The following is a 20,544-nucleotide window of genomic DNA, read 5'->3' as shown; positions in this document are numbered from 1 at the left end:
AACTTTCTGAGCATGTTTCTTACCATTCCTGTGGCTCTTGAGGCAATCATACATATCAACCGGCCATTGCAAGATTTCTTTAAGTCCTCTGATGGTATTGCTTCCTTATGTCTGAGCGACCGCGTGGACTGACATGTTAAACAGAATTCCGAAACAGACCCCAGCCGGGTAACGTGGAAATTAAATGCAGTGGCAATTTCAATTCTCCGATCCAAATCTCAGGGCGTGAGTAAACATGCCGGAGAGAAGATTGGGTTTTGCTAATGGCAACAGCGTTCTCCCACTCAGAGCGCATCAGCCATGAGAGGTCTTTGCAATCTTCTGCTGAACCATGAGACTGGTTCAATTTATCATTAAGGCAAGACTGTCTTACTTCAGTCTGAAAGCAAAGGGGTCTACGCATTGTGAGACTAGTGTACATTACGCCGGCGTTGTGTTGTGAAATTCTTTCATTTTGGAAGGAGACTCAGTGAGTGAATTGCTTAAAGTTGCAGTCAGCTTACAGAGGAACATTTCCATGATTGCGTAACTTTGATCTAGTTTGAGATAATCCACACTCAAGTTTATCTATACCTTTCCCTCCATATTCTATTCAGTTCATCATAAGGACCTTTAAAACTAATATCCTTACAATATCACAGCATACCAAAGAGATATCATAGGATGTAGCCTCTGATAAGGGCGTTGTTACATTATTTTCGAAGCGCGCTAGCGCTGAGCAGGTCTAGGTTCGCTCCTAGTATTAGGCCTAATTACAGCCCCTAGGCTTCTTATTGATCCATGAAATTCATCTTTAAACTTTCTGATTGGTTTTTATCTTCCACAGATAACGTGACCAACTGTCTGTGGACTTCCCAGGAGCTTTTTCTACATCATGAGTCGTCAAACAGACATCATCTGCAGAAAATTGGCCGATTGGCTATTACTAGCTTCACGGAGTCGAGCAACAAATGGATGCGGTGTGGCACGACTATGTGGCTGACTGATAGTGTGGCTGCAGTAACTCCTTGAAGGCCGACGGCCACTTGCCACGCCATCTTCGTTCTGGAACCATTCTGATCCCTGCCTGCGCGTCTTAAGCCCCAGTACCCTGCACCGGTGTCTGGCGAGTCTACGCGATGGTTCTCTGCAGCTGTGGCAAGTACTGTGACTTGCAGAGTGGCCACACCATGAAAAAATCTCAGCTTATCCAAATTCCCTCGCACTTTTCCAACCGCATCCCGCGGAGTTGAGCATTTGGTAAAAATAATCAGTGGCTACCTCCATGGCTGCCAGTTCTTTGTTTGCAGATTCCATCCGGATGTATCGCTAATGGTATCCATTCCTGTGCCGTATATCGGACAACATCCTGCTACTCACTGCTGCCAGGATGAGCACGTGCTCAGTGCACTCGCACATCAGCCCTACCAAGTTTTCCGTCCACGTGCCGCCCGACGGACACCCGCCATGCCTATCAGTCCACTGGGAGATCCGTACGAAGCGTATTCCTGAGTCCTAAGCACCGGCCGAGCACCAGTCAAAGAATGCTTGGTATCAACGTGGAGGAAAGGACGCGCCTCATAAGCAACAACACGGGATCCATGGGTCCGGGCACGTGGAATTGTGGGCTGCTTTGATTGGCTCGGCCCACTGAGCTTGTTCACATCCACCAATCACATCGGCTACTGATAACAAGGATTGATGCCCGTGGCTGCCAACCGCTGATAACCACTGATTGGTCGGTGCGGTTGCAGTCGCATGCAACATCTTGGCCAGGCCGGTTTAAATCTGCCCGCGTGCCCTGCTGCAGGAGTTTTCAATCCATCCCATTGCTCTTGTGTGTCATCGCAATGTCGACGGAAAATTCGTGGGAAGTTTCCCAGCCTAAGGATGTCGGCGCCCTGCAGACTCGTGTCCAGGCCGTCGATGCCGAGGCTCCTGAGGCCCGCAAGCGGCAGAGTCTCTCGGATTATCTGACTATCGTGAGTATGCTGGCTGCTGGCATAGGTTAATTTCTGACATTATCAGGTCGCTAGTGGATTTGCTATGATCAGTGATGGCTATCAGAATAACCTCATGTTAATACCCCGCCCCCGATAGCCATGCGCTGCTAATGTAATTAGGACAATGGCCAACGTTCTCCTCAAGGCGGAATACCCCAAGCAATACGTCTCGGCTGTCTCCACGCGCGTATCTAATGCCTTGCTTGTTGGGGAGATTATCGGTCAGATTGTCATTGGGTATGTCAGCATTTCTTTTCTCGAATTCTGCTAACATCGCAGTCTTACCTGTGACTACATCGGTCGTAAAGCAGCCATGGTCTTCACCACCATGATGATTGTCATCGGCGGTATCCTAGCCACTGCATCTCACGGTGTCACAATCGAAGGCATGTTCTGGATGTTGACAGTGTCCCGTGGTATTATCGGTTTCGGTAAGAACCTGCACCTCCCACATCTATCCGTAAATCTAACCTGTCAGGTACCGGCGGTGAATACCCTGCCTCCTCCGTCTCCGCATCCGAAACGGCCAACGACTTGGCTCTGGAGAAGCGCGGCCCCGCCTTTATCATGGTAACCAACTTCCCACTATCCTTCGGTGGTCCGTTTGCGGTTTTCGTTTTCCTTATCGTCTTCTCCGCCTGCCACCAATCACACTACAGCACCGTGTGGCGCGTCTGCTTCGGCATCGGCTGCATCTGGCCGCTATCCGTGTTCTACTTCCGGTGGCGCATGCTTAACTCGGCTCTGTACCGCCGTGGCGCCATCAAAAAGCAAGTTCCTTACGGTTTGGTCATCCGGTACTACTGGAAATCTCTCATCGGCACATGCGGTGCCTGGTTCCTCTACGGTAGCCCCCACCGCTTCCCCTGTTTTTATCAACGCTAAGATTTGCATAGACTTCGTCACCTTCCCCAACGGCGTCTTCTCCGCCACCATCATCTCCTCCGTGGTCGGAGACTCCTCAATCCTCCGCACGGGCGAATGGCAACTCCTCCTCGGCGCCATCTCCCTCCCGGGTGTCTTCCTCGGCGCTCTGCTCTGCAACAAACTCGGACGCAAGAACGTCATGATGCTCGGCTTCGGCGGATATCTCATCTTTGGCCTAATCATCGGCTGCGCCTATGAGAAAATCACCAAAATCATCCCCCTCTTCGTCGTCTTCTACGGCCTGATGCAGAGCTCGGGTAACTTCGGGCCTGGCAATATGCTGGGCTTGCTATCCTCGGAGCTATATGCCACTGGCGTCCGGGGTACCTGTTACGGGTTATCCGCGGCGGTGGGTAAAGCGGGTGGAGCGATCGGGACGCAGGCGTTCACGCCTATCGAGAATAACCTTGGCAAGCGGTGGACGTTCATCATTGCGGCGATTTGTGGGATTGTGGGCATTGCGGTGACGTATTTCTTCGTGGATGATATCTCGGGCGAGGATTTGAGGATTCGCGATGAGAAGTTCCGGGCGTATTTGGTGTCGAAGGGGTGGGATGGGAATATGGGCGAGGATGATATGCAGGCGTTGGCGGATGAGGGGATTCCCGAGTCGTTGAGGGAGAAGTAATTGCCTCTGTTGGTTTGATCGTTATGAGTGGTATGTTAGTGGTATGGATATTAATGTTAATGAATGATAGGTATTGATTGAATACGAGTATGGGATAGGTGCTACGCGGCGGAAATGATCCCCGCAGACGCGTTGAACCCACGATAACAGCGCGTAGATGATAACAACCCAACTAATATCCCTGAATACTACCCACCATCATTGGGAATCCGATGATTATTGGCCAGAAAATCATTTCCGCGGCCCCTTCGGGGAGACAGTCCCCCTGGCATGTACGGTAAAACATCTGTGGCTACCTCCCGCCTGCCTCAGGCCCACTTAACAGACAGCCAAGCATAGCAGACTGTCGACCTTATCTTGATCGGATAGAACAACATGAGTCACGGTTTCTGGTTGACATGTTAGTCTGGATTTTACGTGTTGATTGGTCAGTGTCGCATGCTACCTGCCACCGGTTTATCGAACTCGAAGATCGTAGCTTGTTCACTATCCAGGGAGTAGATATGTGAAGCGTTACACAAGGGCGTGTAGGTTCATATAAAGCCTTCCTCTGGGATTGCTTCACTTGCCTAGTCATTCATCCATCATTACCAACCCACACACTATTCTACGGAGTACAACCCGCACAATGAAACCACTCACCACGATTACCCTCTCCATACTCTTCCTCCTCCCCCTCACCACCGCCACAACACCACCCTCCCAATTATCCCCCCAACCCAAATGTTTCGCCCCCGACGGCGCCCCCGTCACCAGCTCCCTCTACCAACCCTGCATCTCCATCACCGGCGTCCACTCCATGTGCTGTCGACTCAACGCCGCGAACCCTGAAACCTGTGACCCGTCCGGATTGTGTATTTCCAGCCAAACCACCACCACCGGCACCGGCACCAGCGGCACCACTACTACCTCTTACTACCGGGAATTCTGTACCGATTCGTCGTGGAATTCAACAAATTGTTTGCCTAGGAATATTTGCGGCGATGCGGTACCTCCCTCTCCCCTTCCCCTTTGATTATACCCTACCACCATAACATGCAAAAAAGAAACTAATAATATGGGTGTGAATCCAGAACAGCGGAAACTCCAACTGGAGCTACCAACTCACCCCCTGCGGCAACTCCCTCTGGTGCTGCGGCAGCAGCACAGCCTGCTGTTCCACCGGCCAAGCATTCAAACTCAACCGCACGCTGATCAACTTCCCGGACTTACAGAGATCGCTCGATTTGTCGGCCCCCACTGCTACGGTGACAGTCCTTCCCGCTGGGGAAAATAGTGATGGGAGTGCCGGTATGGAGCGCGAGAGCGGGATGTCAAGGAAGGCGAAGATCGGGGTGGGGATTGGGGTGCCGGTGGCGTGTTTGGTGATGGGGTTGGTGGGGGTGGGTGGGGGATTTGTTTGGGGGAGGAAGGTTGCTGCTGGTGGGAGGGGTAGGGGGGATGGAATGGGAGGGGATGGGGAGAGTGTGGGGATGGAGAAGCCGAAGGGGTCGTTTGGGAGTGAGGATGATGGGGCGAGTACGGCGCCTTGTTTGCAGGTTGTTAAGTCGGGGTAGTTTGACTCAGTGGGACTGGGTTTATTGGGGTGGACTTCGATGGGATGTGTGTATTAGTATTGTTATTTGTGGCTGAGGCTGCTTTGGATTTACAGCGTTACCCTCATTGATACAGATGAGAGATGTTAAAATTGATACTGCTTCTGGGAAATGATTCCACCATGACAGGTCCACCACAAACCAACTGGCTAAAAGAAGTCCGAAGCATCCATCCCTAATTGAGATATTTCCAATTAGACAGTGGGCTTGTCAATCCCGCTGTCAAAAAGCGGAAAAAAGTAAAAAGAATGGGGCAAGCCGGGCTTGAACCGGCCACCTCCAGATCTTCAGTCTGACGCGCTCCCAGATGCGCCATTGCCCCTTCTTGTTGTGATTGGCATGTTATTACACCACATAAAGGAAAATTGTGTTCTGCATTCTTCACGTCAACTGCATGTCAACGGGTGGCTGCATTTCTGTGGAGCTTATACAATACCAAGGGGTTGCTTTCTATGTAGAGTGAAAACTTGAGGTAGTGTGCTTAACTTCACTCTCAGGCTCACTGGCAATAGTATCTTTCTTTGCATGGGAAAGCCATGGTGTTTTCTCTGTTAATGCAGACTGCTTGGATGTCATCCATCGATATATATTTTGTTCCGGCTCTGGTTATACAGGACCAAACTCCAAGTGCTAATGGAACACTCCCACAGCAAAATACACAATACCAATTCAACATACCATAGATTGATACAAGATGCCCCATCCACTGAGTGACAGCTATGGTGTCGCATAAACTATACAGAGTGTAGTGCTTAAGCCTATCTGTAACCCGAGCCAATCCGCGGGTCAATTTGGGTTCGGTTCGGTTTGGGTTGGGTCAGGTTATCCATCCCAGGGGTTCAACCCAGTCAGTTACCAGGTAGTCGGTTAACCGGCGGTTACCCACACCATGTCAGTCGGGTTATGCGGGTTAAGGTTGAACCCCAAACCGAACCGACCCAATTCGACCCATGTAGGTGTCTAATATAGATAGTAATGAACCGGGGCGGTTCAGTTTGGACATTTTCAAATTGCTCCAATGAGTTGGTTTGAAACTGACCTGTTCTAAAACAATGCGGTTTAGATATTTTCAAACCGAACTGTTTTTCATGGCGGTGCGGTTTTAAAACGAACCCGTTTGCTTGGTGTGCGGTTTTTGGTTCTGAACCGACCTGTTTACGATACGGCGCGGTTTAGAAAAATGATAAAACCGCACTGAAAAGCCAACAATTCGGGGAACCAACCCGACAGAAAACCGAACCACGTCATCGTCAATTATGTAGATTGTAGATTTACTATCAACTCTTGTAGTATCCAGTGGATCTGGTCATCTACACCCATGAATGTATAGAGTGCTTTGGGCTATGACCTGTATGTACCAAAAGAGACAGCATCAATTGACGAATGGGGACGTATCGTATACTCGTTGGCAGTGAGAGCTGTTTCCTTAACGAGCTATTCCTCTGCCGGACTGACGCTATTCTAATGCGGATTGTCTTGCATTTTTGTATTATCTATTCTTTGTAGATATACGGTGTATTTTGGCACAAGCATGACTGTTACTACCACCCAAGATACAGGCGTCCCTCCTTCGCCTGGGGTGGCCGAGTAAGCATCCCGACTCTCATAATTCCTACCGCTATACTCCGTAATGAAACTCTACATAGCATATATAGTCTAGCCCATCATATTCCTACAGCCTCTCAACCACCCGATCAGCCCATCCCTCCGGGATGACCGGATTCGCCAAGAACTGCTGGAGATAACCCCTGAACTCCTCTGCCGTCTGCTCTTTGTGAACGGCCGAGACGGGGGTGTGCGTATTTGGAACCTTCCCACCGGAGCAACAATACACCTCACTGCCAAAGGAACAGCCAGATTCGGTACCAGACAAGAACACAGACTGCCCAGCAACGCGTACCGAGTCAGCTGGACAGCTGCCACTGCAATCGTCACCATTGGAACGTGTCGTCCACTCGCACTTGGAAAATATATCCGGTACTGATGAGCCTGAGCAGCAGTAATTGTAGTGTTCCTCGCCATTGCACGACTGGCGACCACCAGATCCCCGACGTGAGCCTACCACGAAGTGGTTGTAGCCCGATGGACAGGTATCATCGCTTTGGCATGTTTGGGACCACTTACACTGGGCCCAGGGCTCAGTAGATTTAGTGATGCTACAGCAGGCTGATTGATAACCAGAAGTACAACCTGCTATACTAGTCCCCACTTCAGCCTCGTCGCTGTTACACCCTCCTGTACACCCCCCTGTCTCCAGGGCACCCCGCCACTGACAAGTCGGCACCTTGCCAGAGGTCGGACAGCACAGAGTCCGTGTCTGCTCCGAGGCTGCAGAACCCCCCATCGAATCCTGCATAATCTGCTCCGGTTCATCAGCCCGAACAACCTCCGTAAACCCATTCGGACAAGCAGCCCCGCAATTCGCAAACCGGCAGTACTGATTCTGACTCGACTGGCTTCTACTCCCCGCTGTCGTCGATTTCTCATTAAAAGCAACTTTAGTCAGACCTGTTTTGAGGTCCAGATTGAGCTCGTTGCCCAATGCCGCCATTAATCCTTTGGAAAAGGTATGATTCCGGTCATCTTCATCGACAGAGCGGACAAACACGCCCCCTAGACATTGGGATTTGGCGAAGTCGGCTTTGAGTTTAAATGTATCTTCGTCGTCGTAGGAGAGCCATTGGTCGGTGGGGAAGGTGAGGGTTTTGATGGCTGCGGTGCTGTCGAGGGTTGGGATGAGGTTGTCTTGGTGGATCCTTCGGTTGATCTCGCTGTTGAAGAGGGTACCGGCTGACATGCTGCATTCACCCGCATCTCCGCCTGAAAGAAATGGGCAGCCGGGTTCTGTGCATGAGGGGTCGGAGAGGGTGTAACTGCGGCCGTGGAAAGATATGCCCATGTTGACTTTGAATGGGGGGATGTTTCTGTGCCAGAGGAGGTTGAGGGAGTTTCTGATTTCGGTTAGGTTTGTATGGGCATTTATGGCCCCGGTCCACTCGTCGCCAATCTGCCCGGTGCCGTGCAGGTCGTAGGTCATGAAATTGAACCAGTCCACTGAGGGCTCGATCGCAGCTAGGTCGAAATGCTGCAAGTAATGGTCGCTTGTAGGCAGGGTTATCGAGAGACCGAACTTGTATTCATCCAACACCGCCTTCAAATTGGCTAGGAACTTGGGGTAATTGACGTAGTCTTCCGCACGCCCAGCCGCAACGGGATATTGCCAGTCGATATCAACCCCGACAAAATGATACGTGTGCATAAAGCGGGACAGAGACCGAAAGAACACATTTTGCTGGTTAATATCAGCTGCAGCGAGGTCGGAGAATGTCGTGGCTGTTGGGGCGCCATGACTGGAGAAAGCCCACCCCCCAATGGAGAGCCATAGCTCCTGGCCTAGGTCGCGCATATAGAGCGCCGATAGGTACGTGTACAGCTTCTTGTCGCGTTCAGCGGATGGGATGACTTCGAATGTGTCTGGGTGAATGCTGCCAGAGGCGAAGTAGATGTGTGAGTAGATGCCCTGGGGAAAGAAATATGGCATCATTGCTGCGCAGGGTCTGGAGACTGCACTGGAGTCATAGTAGCCGATGACGCGCGTGATGGACTGGGAGTTGACATTGCAGGTTGCCGCCACCGAGGGAAGCCCCAAGGTGACGAGAAAGACCAAGATGATTCCTACCAGCATTGTGGTACTGTTGAGGTCAGCTTAAGTGTAGGATTGAGATCGAATGTCTCACCGTGGCTGATAGCCTGCCACTTCCCGTTCGGGTAGGAACGAAAAGCACGGCAATTGCTCACACGCAGGCAAATATGAATAAGGAAAAAACGAGGAACTACAATGATAGGTGCATGAAGTGTATATTAATGTCTCACTAGGGCTGCGGGGCCCCCCTTTTGTCCCGGCTTTTCCGCTTCGGGTCCCCGAACCCTGAAATAAGCCATCAGACTTGCAACTTGGCAGACGATAGACGGAATCCACCTATTACAGCTGCCATCTCATATTAAAATGTGGTAAGTGTCTCCCCCTATATTGCTAAGCTTTATCCTCAGTGGCAGCCTAAATTGACACAATCGATGATTGTCGTGGATTGGCCGGTGCCTTGGGACCCCACGCGCTAGTCCAAGCCCCTCTCGCTTACTGGTTCGACTCAGGAACCAGGGTTTGCCCCTGGATCGGATACGGCGGATTTATCGCCCCCATAAGAGACTGAACCAGATGGTGCATATCGCATCGGACTGAGGGTCTTGCCAACTCCTTTAACCCCATCCCTCCCGCTGAGGTGCTGCACCATCCACATCTCACCATGAAAGGTATCTTCACAACCCTCTGGGCTACGACCCTCTACTTCGCGACAAGCTATGCAATAGCGCGCAACTGCCTCTCCGGCAACACATACACCACCCAAGAGGGCGATACCTGCGACTCCATCGCCCTATCCCACAGCATCTCAGCAGCGACTATGTTCTACACCAACCCCAACATCCTCAACTGTTCTTCCATCCTCCCTGGCACTCCCCTCTGCCTGCCTCTTCAATGCGACGTGTACACCGTCCAACCTGGGGATACATGCACCACCATCGCCCTGAAATTCTACAGTAGGACGCAGAATATCATCTCCTATAACTCTCAGCTGAGTTGGGATTGCTCGAATCTTCATTCGCCGGATCCGTACTGGGGCTCTACGGTGTGTGTTTCTGTTCCTGGGGGTGAGTATCCGGGGAGGTCTTTGAATAGATCGGTCTCGGGGTTGGAAGCTGTGGATCCGCCGGTTGGGGTGGCTGTGGCGATGGGGAGTACGATGGAGTGTGGTGCGTGGTTTGTGTATGATGGTGATGGGGGTGTTTCTTGTGTGAAGATCTGTCTTGCGAATGGGATTTCTATTGGTGATTTTATTGTGGCTAATCCGTCGCTTGGGAGGAGGTCCTGTGATTCGGATTTGGTTGTGGGTGGTGCTTATTGTGTGAAGCCTTTGGCTGTTTAGCTGGGGTGGTTAGGGAGATGGCCTGTGTTCATTTATTTATGAAATAGAAGGGGACTTGTATTACCAACTTATTGATCTTCAAGTAAGGCACATATTGTGAGGTATGGCATAGATTACACATACTACAGATATTCCCCCCAGTTACTTAAGTGGCTGATCAGTGGGTATATCGCAAGTAGTCATATTTGTCTCCGGCCGCTGATAACCTCATATCATTACCCTACAAGGAAGCGGTAGGACCCGGGACTGATCTACCCTAGTGGATCAGCCATTCTACGAATGGTGATCCTTTCGAACTTGGCAAGTTGACGAACAGTACACATACTATCTCGAACTCAAGGGTCCAACGATCCAACTCCACAAGATCACTCTACCCACTCCACTACACCCCACCACGTCCCATACTACTATGATAATACACCTACACACCTACAGTGCACACACACAATCTAAGATGGTGACAATAACACAATATAGAAAGATACTAATCTAATACTCAGTAAAGTGACCATGACCTCAACTATAGAAGCGAAATAGAATACAAAAAAACCGTTCACACAATGTACCATCTTCAGACATGTAAATGTATCAAGGTGGAGCAAACGCAACGCGACATTGCAACAGACTAAGCAGTCTTTGCGGCCTTGGAGGCCGTCACCGTCTTAGTGACCTTCTTGGTAGAAGTCACGACCTTGGTGGTCTTAACGGTCTTGGTCGACTCAGCAGTCTTGGTAGTCTTCGCTGCTGTCGTCTTGGCCGCCGCTGTCTTGGTTTGCGTGGCCGTCTTGGTGGACTTGGTCGATGACTCAGAAGACCCAGAAGAGGAAGAGGAAGACGCGACATAGACATCACCGACAGCATTGACCGATCCACTGGTCAGGAGGTATCCATTGGCCGTGTAAAAGTAGGCATAGCCGCCGACCTTAGGATGGGAGTCAAGCCAGGCAATCGATTTCTCGAGAAAGGTCTTCGCCGTGGCCTGGTCGGAGATACCGTTGGTATCCGCATCAAGGGCGAACTCGGTAAGCCAGACCTCGTCGATATCATAATCGCCCGCGGTGCTGATGGCCTTGGTCATGAAAGATTCGAGCTGTGCGAATGAGCCACCGTACCAGTGGACAGCCAGCGCGGAGATGTTGCAGCTCTTGCAATCGCTCATGAACGTTTTGAACCAGTTGAGACCCTGACCGGAGTTTTCGGAGGAGGTCACGGCGGGACTGATGAGTGTGGCGCGGTCTCCGTAGGGAGTGATGTATTTCTCGTACAGGGTGGCGGCGCTGGAGGCGGACATGTCGGCTTGCGAGGTCATGTCGGGTTCGTTGAAGCCCAGGATATGGGTACTACCGCCGGAGAGCGCTTTCTCGACGGCGGAGGTCCAGGTGGATACCGATCCGCTTCCCCAGAGCATAGGGACGAATTTCACCCCCGAGGGCATGTCGCCGTCGGCTTCTTGGGCCCAGTTGTATGACCATGATACGGCGCCGGACTTGGCGTTCGCCAGAGTCTTGACGAGAGAGGCATCGTTATAGGCAGCACCGCGCTTGCTGGATGCTTCGGTGAGGGCGGCGATGAGCCCGAGGGTGAAGAGCTTGGTGAAGGAGACCATGGTGATGGCTGTTCGTTGATTGCACAGCTTTGGTTGATCAAAAGGAATGGATGGTTATCAAACCGAAGGGAGAGAATTGCAAGTCAAAAAGAGTGACTAGTAATAAAAAGAATGACAACTGCGCACAGCACAGGATTGAATAGCAAGAGGCACGGTGAGAAAACTGCAGAGCACATGGGGAGAGGGGGTTTTATGTAGTGCCCTGCATGACAGACATTGGGTTGCAGCCATAGACGGTCATCCATCAGCCAACAGAGCAGCACCTCCGACAGTCGCAAATCCTGGGATTTATTAAGGGTCACCCTGAAGCCAGGATTTGGCTTACGATAGGTTCCTGGTGCGCAGAAACGACATCTGCAGCCAATGGCAACCCAGCAGCATGGGGCCAAAAGACCAGAGCAGGGCTGACTGGCCCTTGGTGTCTCATTCCCAGCTTGGCCAGTTGGGGGTGCCTGACTAGAGCAGGCGCAGTCAGTTGGGGGCCATCCATCCTCGTTCTGTCGCTGCCTCAGGCCGCAACCCGAAGAACACTAGGGCATGACCTAGGTCACATGACGTCCATATGCAAGATTCCGCTTACTCAGCAACCATGTGTTGTTTCACGTGACCGCACAGTGGAATCTTCGATTCAGGGGGATCGACCCAGGCATCATCATTCCGAAATGATGGCCCACCTCGATCAATTATCCCAGCGACGTCGGTTTGATCCGAGAGTTCATCAGTCCATTGTCAAGGACCTGTAGCCGACATAATATAGGGCAATAACCAGCAGGTATGGAGTATCCCTACAGGTAAGTGTTCGGTGTCGGAGAAAACGACTCGGTAACTCGTCAACATAGACTCTTTGGTATGGCATTTGAGGCGCAGGGTGACCAAGTCGGAGGAAACTTCCGCATTCGCCAACTACCCATTGAATGGAGCAGCCGTTCAATCTTGAACTTGAAACACGACAGGACCATTGCTGGTGGCGACTCATTGCAGTCGGCTGGCCGTGCACGTGCTCCCACCATTCCAGCAAATTTTTATCTGGCCTCAAGCTCTTCATCTCCATCTGGCGACTTATCATCTCTCGCTGGTCGTGTCAGAATTTCTCGTGATGGGCTGACTGCTGAGACGGTAATGGCTTCAAGCATAGATTCTTCTCGGATCGAAGCCCGAATCCATGGCTCGGATCAGGATTTTGACGCCGCCCATCTCCCGAGGTGGGTCGGTAGGCAGCCACCATCAGGACGAACAGGATGATTGGATTAGCCAGCTAAGGTTCTCGGCTAGTGCCGTGCTATACGCATGCACTTACGTGATGGCTGGTCTGTATACTGAAAATTCATGTCCCAATGCCTCGTTGGCTCCAGACCACGGCGTCTTTGGAATGGATTCACGGTATCCAGATCGTAAAAAGCTTATTCTCATGGGGATCCTCAAGCGTACCTCCATCGCCTTATTATAGTCATCGTGGTGGCCCGATGGGGATGCCGCAAACACGGACATGGCTGCGTGGGGTATACGCGGTCCTCTGACGCGTCACCATCTATTCATGGAATCTCTGGTTGAGGAAGGACAAACGGTCTCCTTGGCCGTCGAAAACTTGGACCAGGACTCCACACGCGCGGACAATGATATAACCGTACAAAAGCCCTCGGGGTGCAGCCTGCCAGGAGGGCCAACACACCCAACATTCGTTTATAGTCCAGCCCTGGTAGACCCAAGTCTCGACTTTGCTTCTCATCCACTATCGTTCATCTCAATTGTTCATACCCTGTCCCTCGTTTGTAACTGTTCACTTAATTCGCTATGAGACTTCTCCCTGTGGCTGCTGGTGCAGCCCTTTTTGCCAGCTCGGCTCTGGCTGTTGATCCCATTGTGATCAAGGTATGCCCCTGAGATGCTTTTCATGAAAATCAAATCTAATTCCTGCAGGGCTCCAAATTCTTCTACTCGAGCAATGACACTCAATTGTAAGTCTGCCTCATCTCCTGGTACAACGAGTTCTAACAGTTCCAGCTTCCTCCGTGGTGTAGCATATCAACGTTGGTCGCCATCCTCCTCGTCGACGAATCGCCACTAACACTGCATAGAGAGCGATACTGCTGACCCTCTTTCCGACAAGACCACTTGCGAGCGCGACATTCCCTACTTGAAGGAGCTGCGCACCAACGTCATCCGTACCTATGCCATTGACCCTACTGCCAACCATGACGACTGCATGGAGCTTCTTGCGGATGCAGGCATCTACGTTGTCTCCGATCTTTCCAACTCGACCGTCGCCATCGACCGCAGCGACCCGGCGTGGCAGCTTACTCTCTACGACCGGTACACAAGCGTGATCGACGCCCTGGCCGGTTACAACAACACGCTCGGCTTCTTCGCGGGCAACGAGATTGCCAACAGCGTTGGAACCACCGATGGCATGCCGTATGTCAAGGCGGCGGTGCGCGACATGAAGACCTACATTAGCAGCCAAGGCTACCGCTCGATGGGTGTCGGTTACGCCACCGCTGACGTTGCATCCATCCGGGGTGATCTGGCCGATTTCCTCAACTGCCAGAGCGAGTCTGTCGGCATTGACTTCTTCGGTTACAACATCTATTCCTGGTGCGGTAACTCGACCTACTCGGAGTCCGGATACAAGGACCGTACCGAGGAGTTTGCCAACTACTCCGTCCCCGTCTTCTTCTCCGAGTACGGCTGCAACAGTGTCACCCCCCGCGAGTTCACTGAGGTCAAGGCTCTCTACGGTGATGAGATGTCCCAGGTGTGGTCTGGTGGTATCGTCTATGAGTACTTCCAGGACACCAACGACTATGGTATGCTACCTTAAAATACATGGTATCATCCCGACTAACCGAATAGGATTGGTTTCCGTGATCGACAGCACCAGCGTCAGCAAGATGACCGACTTCACCTACTACTCCAACGAGATCGCCACCGCCAGCCCCAGCAGCACCAACAAGGCCTCCTACACCCCGACCAACACCGCCCTGCGCAGCTGCCCCACCGAAGACTCCTCCTGGGAAGCCATGGCCACCCCTCTGCCTCCCACTCCGGACTATGACCTCTGCGAATGCATGGTCAACGCCGCCACTTGCACCGTCGATGACTCGGTCGACTCGGACGACTACGGTACCCTCCTGGGCAGTGTCTGCGGTGACGTTTCCTGCTCCGGCGTCGACGGCAACGGCACCACCGGCGAGTACGGCGCCTACAGCATGTGCAACACCAAGCAGCAGCTGGTCTTTGCTCTGAACTACTACTATGAAGTCCAGTCCGCGTCCGGCTACGCCGCCTCCGCCTGCAGCTGGGGTGGATCCGCCACCACCAAGTCCGCCACCTCGGCCACCGGCACCTGCAAGACCCTGATGTCCGAGGCTGGTACTGCGGGCACTGGCAGTGTTACCTCGAAGGTTACTGCCACCGGATCGTCCAAGTCGGCCACGGCTACCTCGACTTCTTCTTCCACCTCCGCGGCCTCGCAGTCCGTGAACGTCGGCTCTCTGCAGCTGGTGTTCTACATGGCTGTGGCCGTGGTTAGTGGACTGGGCATGATCATGCTGTAGAGATTGCTCGATGGATTTATTTCTTTCTTTTGCTGTGATCGATTGGTCGGTAGATATGTATCTGTACTGAGACGTTCAATAGCATTATTTTATCATATTATAGTTTCCCTTTGGAAAAGACCCCCAGTAAACAAAGTAAATCTTATCCAACCATGATGGAATGAGTGTCTTATTTCATACATCAATTCTCGTTGGTTGACAGCTCATACCGCAGTGGCAAATACTACAACAAGACACTTTGGCCGAGTGGTTTAAGGCGCAGGCCTGCTACTTGCTGTTCCTAGTGACTAGTAGATTAGCCTGTGGGTTCGCCCGCCTGGGTTCGAGTCCCAGAGGTGTCGCGTGATATCCTTTTTGGTGGTTTTTTTTGGTGAGGTGAAACCGGCCCTGTGGAGGTAGCTAGATTCATCGGGATATGTGTGGTAGGGGAGAGTTGCTACTTGGTAGACAGGGAATTCTGATTCGATGAATAGTGAGTGTGAGGCCAGATATTCGGTAGCTGATGTATGATATAGCTCTTTGGATCGAGGGGTTTTTCGTATTATTTGTCGCTTGAGCATATCGTAGCATGAAGTTGGTGCTTTGAGAGGTGGAATGCTCCGAGTGGAGCTGAGGTTGCTAGTTACTTATGACATTTATTATGTCCTTCAAAGTACTAGTGGACTGGAACAGTCAGCTCGAAATGCTCTCTCGTTAACTCTAGCTAGATAGCAGTACTCCAAATAATGGCGATGTAAACATACCGGTCATGTGACCGATACCTTAACCAGGGCTGCATTGAAGCCCAACTCAACACCATGTAATAATTCATTCAGGAACATTGCAAATAACAACTACATATCACAGCTTGTTTTTGTACAGGGGAATAAAAAGAAAAAGAAATATGCGACACCTCGGGACTCAAACCCAGGCGGGCGAACCCACAGGCTAATCAGCTAGTACGGTAAGGTAGTAGCAGGCCTGCGCCTTAAACCACTCGGCCAAAGTGTCTAGTTCTGAGGGAGTTGGCTCGGAAGCGTCCTATGTAAATAAAAGCATCAAGCTAGGCAGTAGCTATCCCTACTATTTTCCCAAAACTGCTCGCCTCCGAGTCAGAAGCTGGATTGGTGCGGTCCCTGCGGCAAGCACGCTGCAATACACACCGCTTAGGGACCCGTCGCTCTTTCCAACTTTTACCTCAGCAACGTAGATTCCCTCATCTATAGCATTGCTAAAACTAGAGGCTTCACAAATGGTCTCAAGTGAGCGATGGCACGGATACGGCAATAACGTGATTACCCTCTGGTCACTCCGCGGAGGATCACGTCTCTCAATAAAAAGTGGGAGAAGCCTGGGACCAAAGGAAGTCTCTGAACAATATTGACTGCTCAGATATGCCAAAAGACAGTGACAAGCATTCATAGTCATCCACAGTCTGTACATCCGGCATGCTAATGGCTCACCAGTCTGAATAAGATGATCTAGTCACTGTATAAAATCACTTCATCCTCTTAGCTCTCATCGAGCATCTGACTTCCATCTGTTCAAAAGAACATCACCCTTACATCGCAGCAATACGTGATGCCATAAATTTAGTGCGAGCATAATTGGATGTTAGTGACGCCATACTTATTGACAGGCGAAAACCACCAGTAAGATGAGAAAGAACACATATGGTAGCATAAATACATCTACTGTGCAGAGTAGAGCTCTTCTTTGCACATGCCTCGAGATGGGGATGAAAATGCGGACTAAAATCTCTGCAGAGTTAATCCCCTATTCCTTGCAAGATGCAAGTACATTCTTCACAATCTCGACTGTTTCGAAGTCCAATCTAATCTAACCTAGTGTCATATGCATACATCTTCAACAGTCAGCCATGGTTCAAACATCCCAATGACCAACACTCTGAGTAGGCGCAACATCCCTTCATGGATAGTTATTTTCAACCCTACTTAGCATTTTCAGATTTATCATACTACCTCGGAAGGCTGCCACATGATTTTCCACTAGAACCTTGAACACGGTGGCCACTTTCCCAGCCTGGATCGAAACATTGTCCCTAATATTCCACACCTGTAGCGCCTTCCTAAATTAGAACCGAGAATGTGGCAGCCTGATTGATATCTATCATATATTTGCAATGCCGTCATTTTGCAGTGGAATTAGGATTTCAGTCCCACCCGGCAGAGGGTTTAGCCAAGCGATGATGAGTGAGACATTATTCGATTGATTTTTGACAGGGAATAGGATGTCATAGACATTTCATGGTGCTGATTAGATTAACCATCTTGTAATCGTATATTCATCAGTTGCCATGACACATCTATCCTCCCCACCACCATGCATCCTGTCGTCAATCATCCCTATTCAATACCCTATGATCCTGCCAAACACACTCTAGGATGAAATATCTCTTGACTTAAGCCATGGCCTCGTCCAGGATTAATGCATCGCGCACCAGCCATGCGGGAATCTATTGCCTTGTTCGGTGTTGATCACCACGGTTATTTTGAAATCAGGATTCGCAGACTTTCCATCTCATGGCATATGAAAAAATATGGCCGAATGCGGGTACCGGTCATGTTCACGTGGTCGTCCTGCTGAATTATCTCCTCTCACTCACAACCCTACATTACAAGATAAGCTTTGTATCATCCTTGATATAATATCTACGCTATCCCCTTCTACACCTTCAAAAGAAATCCCTTCGCGGTGGAGTACTGCAGCAAACCCAACGACGCCTGGATATGGAATATGAAAGCCTTTCATCAAAACTCCATACTCGACGGTCATATACCAGGTAAAGATCCCTGCCTAACCTGTGTAAACATTCGCGGGTTATTACTATGTTTGGTAGGACAGCAATGCTCATTTCAGAGCAAGAAGACCCGAAGAAGAATAAAACGAAGGCCGACAATTCCCAGCTATGGCTTCTGGTAGTCACATAGCCATTTGCATTGGCTGAAGATAGCTTGGGGTCAGCTTTTACAACAGGCGATATCGCTATTATTCCCTTCTGGGAATTGGCACTCCAGGGAGAAACTATTTTCCTATGATTATAGGACGCGTTCAACGGTATTGTCGATGTGCCATGACAGCCAGTTAGTGGATCTCGATAATGGGGTAATGGGACGCAAGGCCAAGGATCAGAAACTATCAGGAAATTAGCTTCGTTCAGGTGTCTATCATATTGATCTACTATAGTACATTTCGATAACTTACCAACATATTTCCGGCCTCAGAGGAAAAAATCACGATTGAGCGTTGCTACCTTGCGACGCGCCAAAAGCTCACGGCAGATATGCACCAAACACGCCCCTAAAGATGGGTCTGTTTCTAAGCATGGAAGATAAGCACACAAGTCTTTGCAAAATCAGCCAAGGAGGTTCCATTCATATGGTTCTTCTGGCTTGCATTCTCACTGAAAGATTTTTTTTTTCTCTGTAACTGCAAATGTCTCGTTGTGGGTTTATTTCTATCCTGCTGCAGTCGACCGTCTCTTAAGTTATACACTACACGATTGAGGCCAGACGACAAGCTTTATAAGACCACCCCGGCAAAGGAGCAATATTCTTCAAGGGAAAGATGATATGGGAAATGTACGCCCGATTTGAAGGGAAAGAACAATGACGCTCATGCGAAATGATTGGAGGAGGAGAACCCAAAGATATTGGACGTGCTAAACAGAACATCATATCTAAGGGGATGGACTTCGTTGCGACCAACCCCTTTGGAATAAGAATAATGGAAGGTCTCGCTGAATATGGCCCTCCCAAGGGGTCTGCGTTGCACTGGCTAGGTGACTGTTGGAAAGAAATATTGGATGGGATGAAGGGATAACTGTGGGATTTTGGTAAGAACTTTGAAGAGGTATGGTCACCTTATATCTAACAGCTTGTTTCGGGTCATCAGGGTGATCGCCAAGATATTGGCTCGAATCGGATCAAGAGTCTGCTGTAGACCTGAAAAAGCACAGGCAGTCGAATGACCTAGCCGACGGAAACTCATGACGCAGCTAGGCACCTAAGCGCGTTCAGGAAGGCGTTCGCTATACTTATCTTGAATAGCCTTGAAGCCTCCACCAGAGAGTCCGAAGTTATGTCGGGGTCTTCCTCTTCACCTGGACTAAACACGCCCACAATTCTAGACCACTCTTGACAGCTACCAGATACTTATATTTTCACTACTGCTTGCAGGTCCTACGGCAACGTCGGAAGTGATCAAAAGGAAATATTCCAGTCCTGCTCTACTATAAGTTCTTCATGCACTGTTTCGAACTTGTATCATAGCTAATGCTTCTGTTGGATTGTTTTGATGGATATCAAGCGAAAAATATCCATCCTGCGTCGTTAAAACTACAAGATACATAATCTGATCGGTAGATGGTTGGATACTTTTGGTCAGTCTGTTGACCCAGTCATATGCTTCTCTTCTCTCATTTTTTCTTAAGATAATGTGCTCGTATCAATTTACTCACACTAAATAAACTTATCCTCCACATGCTAGAACCACCGCAACCCCATCAAACCCTACTTATTCTCCTCAATATACGCCGCAATATTGTCCCTCTTCTCCACCGCCTCCTGCAACCTCACCAAAGACCCCGGAAGAGTTTCCTACCATCATCAGTAACCCAGATCCCAATTAGAACGAAGTCTCTTACCACCGCCGTCCCCGTCCTCCGATCATTATCAATAATCTGATACACCGCAAAATCGACATACGTGATCTTATCCCCAAGAAGATAAGGACCTTCACTGTCGGAGTAGTATTTTTCAATCAGGTTGAAGTACTTTGGCGCCAGTTCATTCTTATACTTGTCAGATTTTTTCATCAGGTTGCAGACCCATTCAGCCTGAACAGTTAATCCCATATCTCTAATTATGTTTATGATTAGGAATATGCGGGACTCACCCGCCAATCAATGTAAATATCCGCCACCGCATCCACGAGATATCTCTCCCAGTTGGTTTCGCCATCGTAGCGACCGAGATCGCGCGCCAGGTAGCGGAGGATTGGGATATGCTATTCCTTACTTAGATAAACTGCATAGAGAAATATTAGTTAGGCACCCACCTGCGTCAGGATATGTCCCTGATACTCGAGGGCCGGGACTTGGCCGGTTCGAGTGATTCCTTCCTCTTGCAGCTTTTGGCTGGTCTGCGGCCAGGTATCATCGAAGGGATAGCGGACTTCGGTGAAGTCGATGCCGGCGTCTTTGAGGAAGAGTCTACTATGATTAGTGGGTGCGATGAGATACGGGTTGGGGTCGGGGGGGGGGGGGGGGG

At 50.3% G+C, this 20,544-nt stretch overlaps 7 protein-coding genes and 3 non-coding genes across 10 annotated transcripts in view; 5 read left to right on the top strand and 5 right to left on the bottom strand.

Annotated features, from left to right (window-relative positions):
• Nucleotides 1-1,811: 1,811 nt before the first annotated feature.
• Nucleotides 1,812-3,664, top strand: BO80DRAFT_401568 (MFS general substrate transporter). The gene is made up of 6 exons (XM_025717570.1): nt 1,812-1,961; nt 2,008-2,057; nt 2,103-2,219; nt 2,262-2,413; nt 2,461-2,829; nt 2,879-3,664. The coding sequence occupies exons 1-6, from the start codon at nt 1,830-1,832 to the stop codon at nt 3,535-3,537; spliced, it is 1,479 nt and encodes a 492-aa protein (XP_025577838.1). The 5' UTR covers nt 1,812-1,829; the 3' UTR covers nt 3,538-3,664.
• Nucleotides 3,665-4,125: 461 nt separating this feature from the next.
• BO80DRAFT_376540 (uncharacterized protein) lies at nt 4,126-5,241 on the top strand. The gene is made up of 2 exons (XM_025716663.1): nt 4,126-4,525; nt 4,611-5,241. The coding sequence occupies exons 1-2, from the start codon at nt 4,166-4,168 to the stop codon at nt 5,091-5,093; spliced, it is 843 nt and encodes a 280-aa protein (XP_025577837.1). The 5' UTR covers nt 4,126-4,165; the 3' UTR covers nt 5,094-5,241.
• A 140-nt stretch (nt 5,242-5,381) lies between these two features.
• BO80DRAFT_t91 lies at nt 5,382-5,454 on the bottom strand. The gene has a single exon. It is a non-coding gene; the product is annotated as a tRNA-Phe (tRNA).
• A 1,191-nt stretch (nt 5,455-6,645) lies between these two features.
• On the bottom strand, nt 6,646-8,927 carry BO80DRAFT_285165 (glycoside hydrolase family 18 protein). The gene is made up of 2 exons (XM_025714950.1): nt 8,870-8,927; nt 6,646-8,824 (listed from the first exon to the last, which is right to left on the bottom strand). The coding sequence occupies exon 2, from the start codon at nt 8,815-8,817 to the stop codon at nt 6,805-6,807; it is 2,013 nt and encodes a 670-aa protein (XP_025577836.1). The 5' UTR covers nt 8,818-8,824; nt 8,870-8,927; the 3' UTR covers nt 6,646-6,804.
• Nucleotides 8,928-8,962: 35 nt separating this feature from the next.
• Nucleotides 8,963-10,196, top strand: BO80DRAFT_285163 (LysM peptidoglycan-binding domain-containing protein). Its single transcript, XM_025714949.1, has 2 exons — nt 8,963-9,143; nt 9,285-10,196. Exon 2 carries the CDS (start codon nt 9,437-9,439, stop codon nt 10,112-10,114), a length of 678 nt encoding a protein of 225 aa, XP_025577835.1. The 5' UTR covers nt 8,963-9,143; nt 9,285-9,436; the 3' UTR covers nt 10,115-10,196.
• A 406-nt stretch (nt 10,197-10,602) lies between these two features.
• Nucleotides 10,603-12,153, bottom strand: BO80DRAFT_422950 (glycoside hydrolase family protein). The gene has a single exon (XM_025718936.1). The coding sequence runs from the start codon at nt 11,718-11,720 to the stop codon at nt 10,740-10,742; it is 981 nt and encodes a 326-aa protein (XP_025577834.1). The 5' UTR covers nt 11,721-12,153; the 3' UTR covers nt 10,603-10,739.
• A 1,084-nt stretch (nt 12,154-13,237) lies between these two features.
• Nucleotides 13,238-15,377, top strand: BO80DRAFT_285139 (glycoside hydrolase family 72 protein). Its single transcript, XM_025714948.1, has 5 exons — nt 13,238-13,589; nt 13,638-13,675; nt 13,722-13,747; nt 13,796-14,524; nt 14,571-15,377. Exons 1-5 carry the CDS (start codon nt 13,512-13,514, stop codon nt 15,272-15,274), a joined length of 1,575 nt encoding a protein of 524 aa, XP_025577833.1. The 5' UTR covers nt 13,238-13,511; the 3' UTR covers nt 15,275-15,377.
• A 129-nt stretch (nt 15,378-15,506) lies between these two features.
• Nucleotides 15,507-15,615, top strand: BO80DRAFT_t93. The gene has a single exon. It is a non-coding gene; the product is annotated as a tRNA-Ser (tRNA).
• Nucleotides 15,616-16,160: 545 nt separating this feature from the next.
• Nucleotides 16,161-16,264, bottom strand: BO80DRAFT_t90. The gene has a single exon. It is a non-coding gene; the product is annotated as a tRNA-Ser (tRNA).
• Nucleotides 16,265-19,654: 3,390 nt separating this feature from the next.
• Nucleotides 19,655-20,544, bottom strand: part of BO80DRAFT_500299 (glutathione S-transferase) — a 1,222-nt gene continuing 332 nt past the window's right edge. Inside the window, exons 2-5 of the mRNA XM_025724227.1 lie at nt 20,333-20,486; nt 20,171-20,281; nt 19,920-20,111; nt 19,655-19,872 (exon numbers count right to left, since the gene is read on the bottom strand). Of these exons, the coding sequence (XP_025577832.1) occupies nt 19,786-19,872; nt 19,920-20,111; nt 20,171-20,281; nt 20,333-20,486 (544 nt within the window). The 3' untranslated portion in view covers nt 19,655-19,785. The remainder of the gene's footprint in view (nt 19,873-19,919; nt 20,112-20,170; nt 20,282-20,332; nt 20,487-20,544) is intronic.

Source organism: Aspergillus ibericus, assembly GCF_003184845.1.
Source record: "Aspergillus ibericus CBS 121593 unplaced genomic scaffold BO80scaffold_9, whole genome shotgun sequence".
In the NCBI taxonomy this organism is placed as follows: Eukaryota; Fungi; Ascomycota; class Eurotiomycetes; order Eurotiales; family Aspergillaceae; genus Aspergillus; species Aspergillus ibericus.
The sequence above is the reverse complement of the archived record's forward strand: the minus strand, read 5'-3'. Positions and strand labels throughout refer to the sequence as shown.

What these genes read in the sequence shown, in the direction of transcription:
- BO80DRAFT_401568 (XM_025717570.1), top strand. Translation starts at nt 1,830, where the DNA reads ATGTCGACGGAAAATTCGTGGGAAGTTTCCCAGCCTAAGGATGTCGGC. An exon ending in TCTCGGATTATCTGACTATC is followed by an intron (nt 1,962 to 2,007) that starts GTGAGTATGCTG and finishes TGACATTATCAG; the next exon opens with GTCGCTAGTGGATTTGCTAT. An exon ending in CGGTGCCTGGTTCCTCTACG is followed by an intron (nt 2,830 to 2,878) that starts GTAGCCCCCACC and finishes AGATTTGCATAG; the next exon opens with ACTTCGTCACCTTCCCCAAC.
- BO80DRAFT_376540 (XM_025716663.1), top strand. Translation starts at nt 4,166, where the DNA reads ATGAAACCACTCACCACGATTACCCTCTCCATACTCTTCCTCCTCCCC. An exon ending in GGAATATTTGCGGCGATGCG is followed by an intron (nt 4,526 to 4,610) that starts GTACCTCCCTCT and finishes GTGTGAATCCAG; the next exon opens with AACAGCGGAAACTCCAACTG.
- BO80DRAFT_285165 (XM_025714950.1), bottom strand. Translation starts at nt 8,817, where the DNA reads ATGCTGGTAGGAATCATCTTGGTCTTTCTCGTCACCTTGGGGCTTCCC.
- BO80DRAFT_285163 (XM_025714949.1), top strand. Translation starts at nt 9,437, where the DNA reads ATGAAAGGTATCTTCACAACCCTCTGGGCTACGACCCTCTACTTCGCG.
- BO80DRAFT_422950 (XM_025718936.1), bottom strand. Translation starts at nt 11,720, where the DNA reads ATGGTCTCCTTCACCAAGCTCTTCACCCTCGGGCTCATCGCCGCCCTC.
- BO80DRAFT_285139 (XM_025714948.1), top strand. Translation starts at nt 13,512, where the DNA reads ATGAGACTTCTCCCTGTGGCTGCTGGTGCAGCCCTTTTTGCCAGCTCG. An exon ending in TCGAGCAATGACACTCAATT is followed by an intron (nt 13,676 to 13,721) that starts GTAAGTCTGCCT and finishes TAACAGTTCCAG; the next exon opens with CTTCCTCCGTGGTGTAGCAT. An exon ending in CCGTGGTGTAGCATATCAAC is followed by an intron (nt 13,748 to 13,795) that starts GTTGGTCGCCAT and finishes AACACTGCATAG; the next exon opens with AGAGCGATACTGCTGACCCT.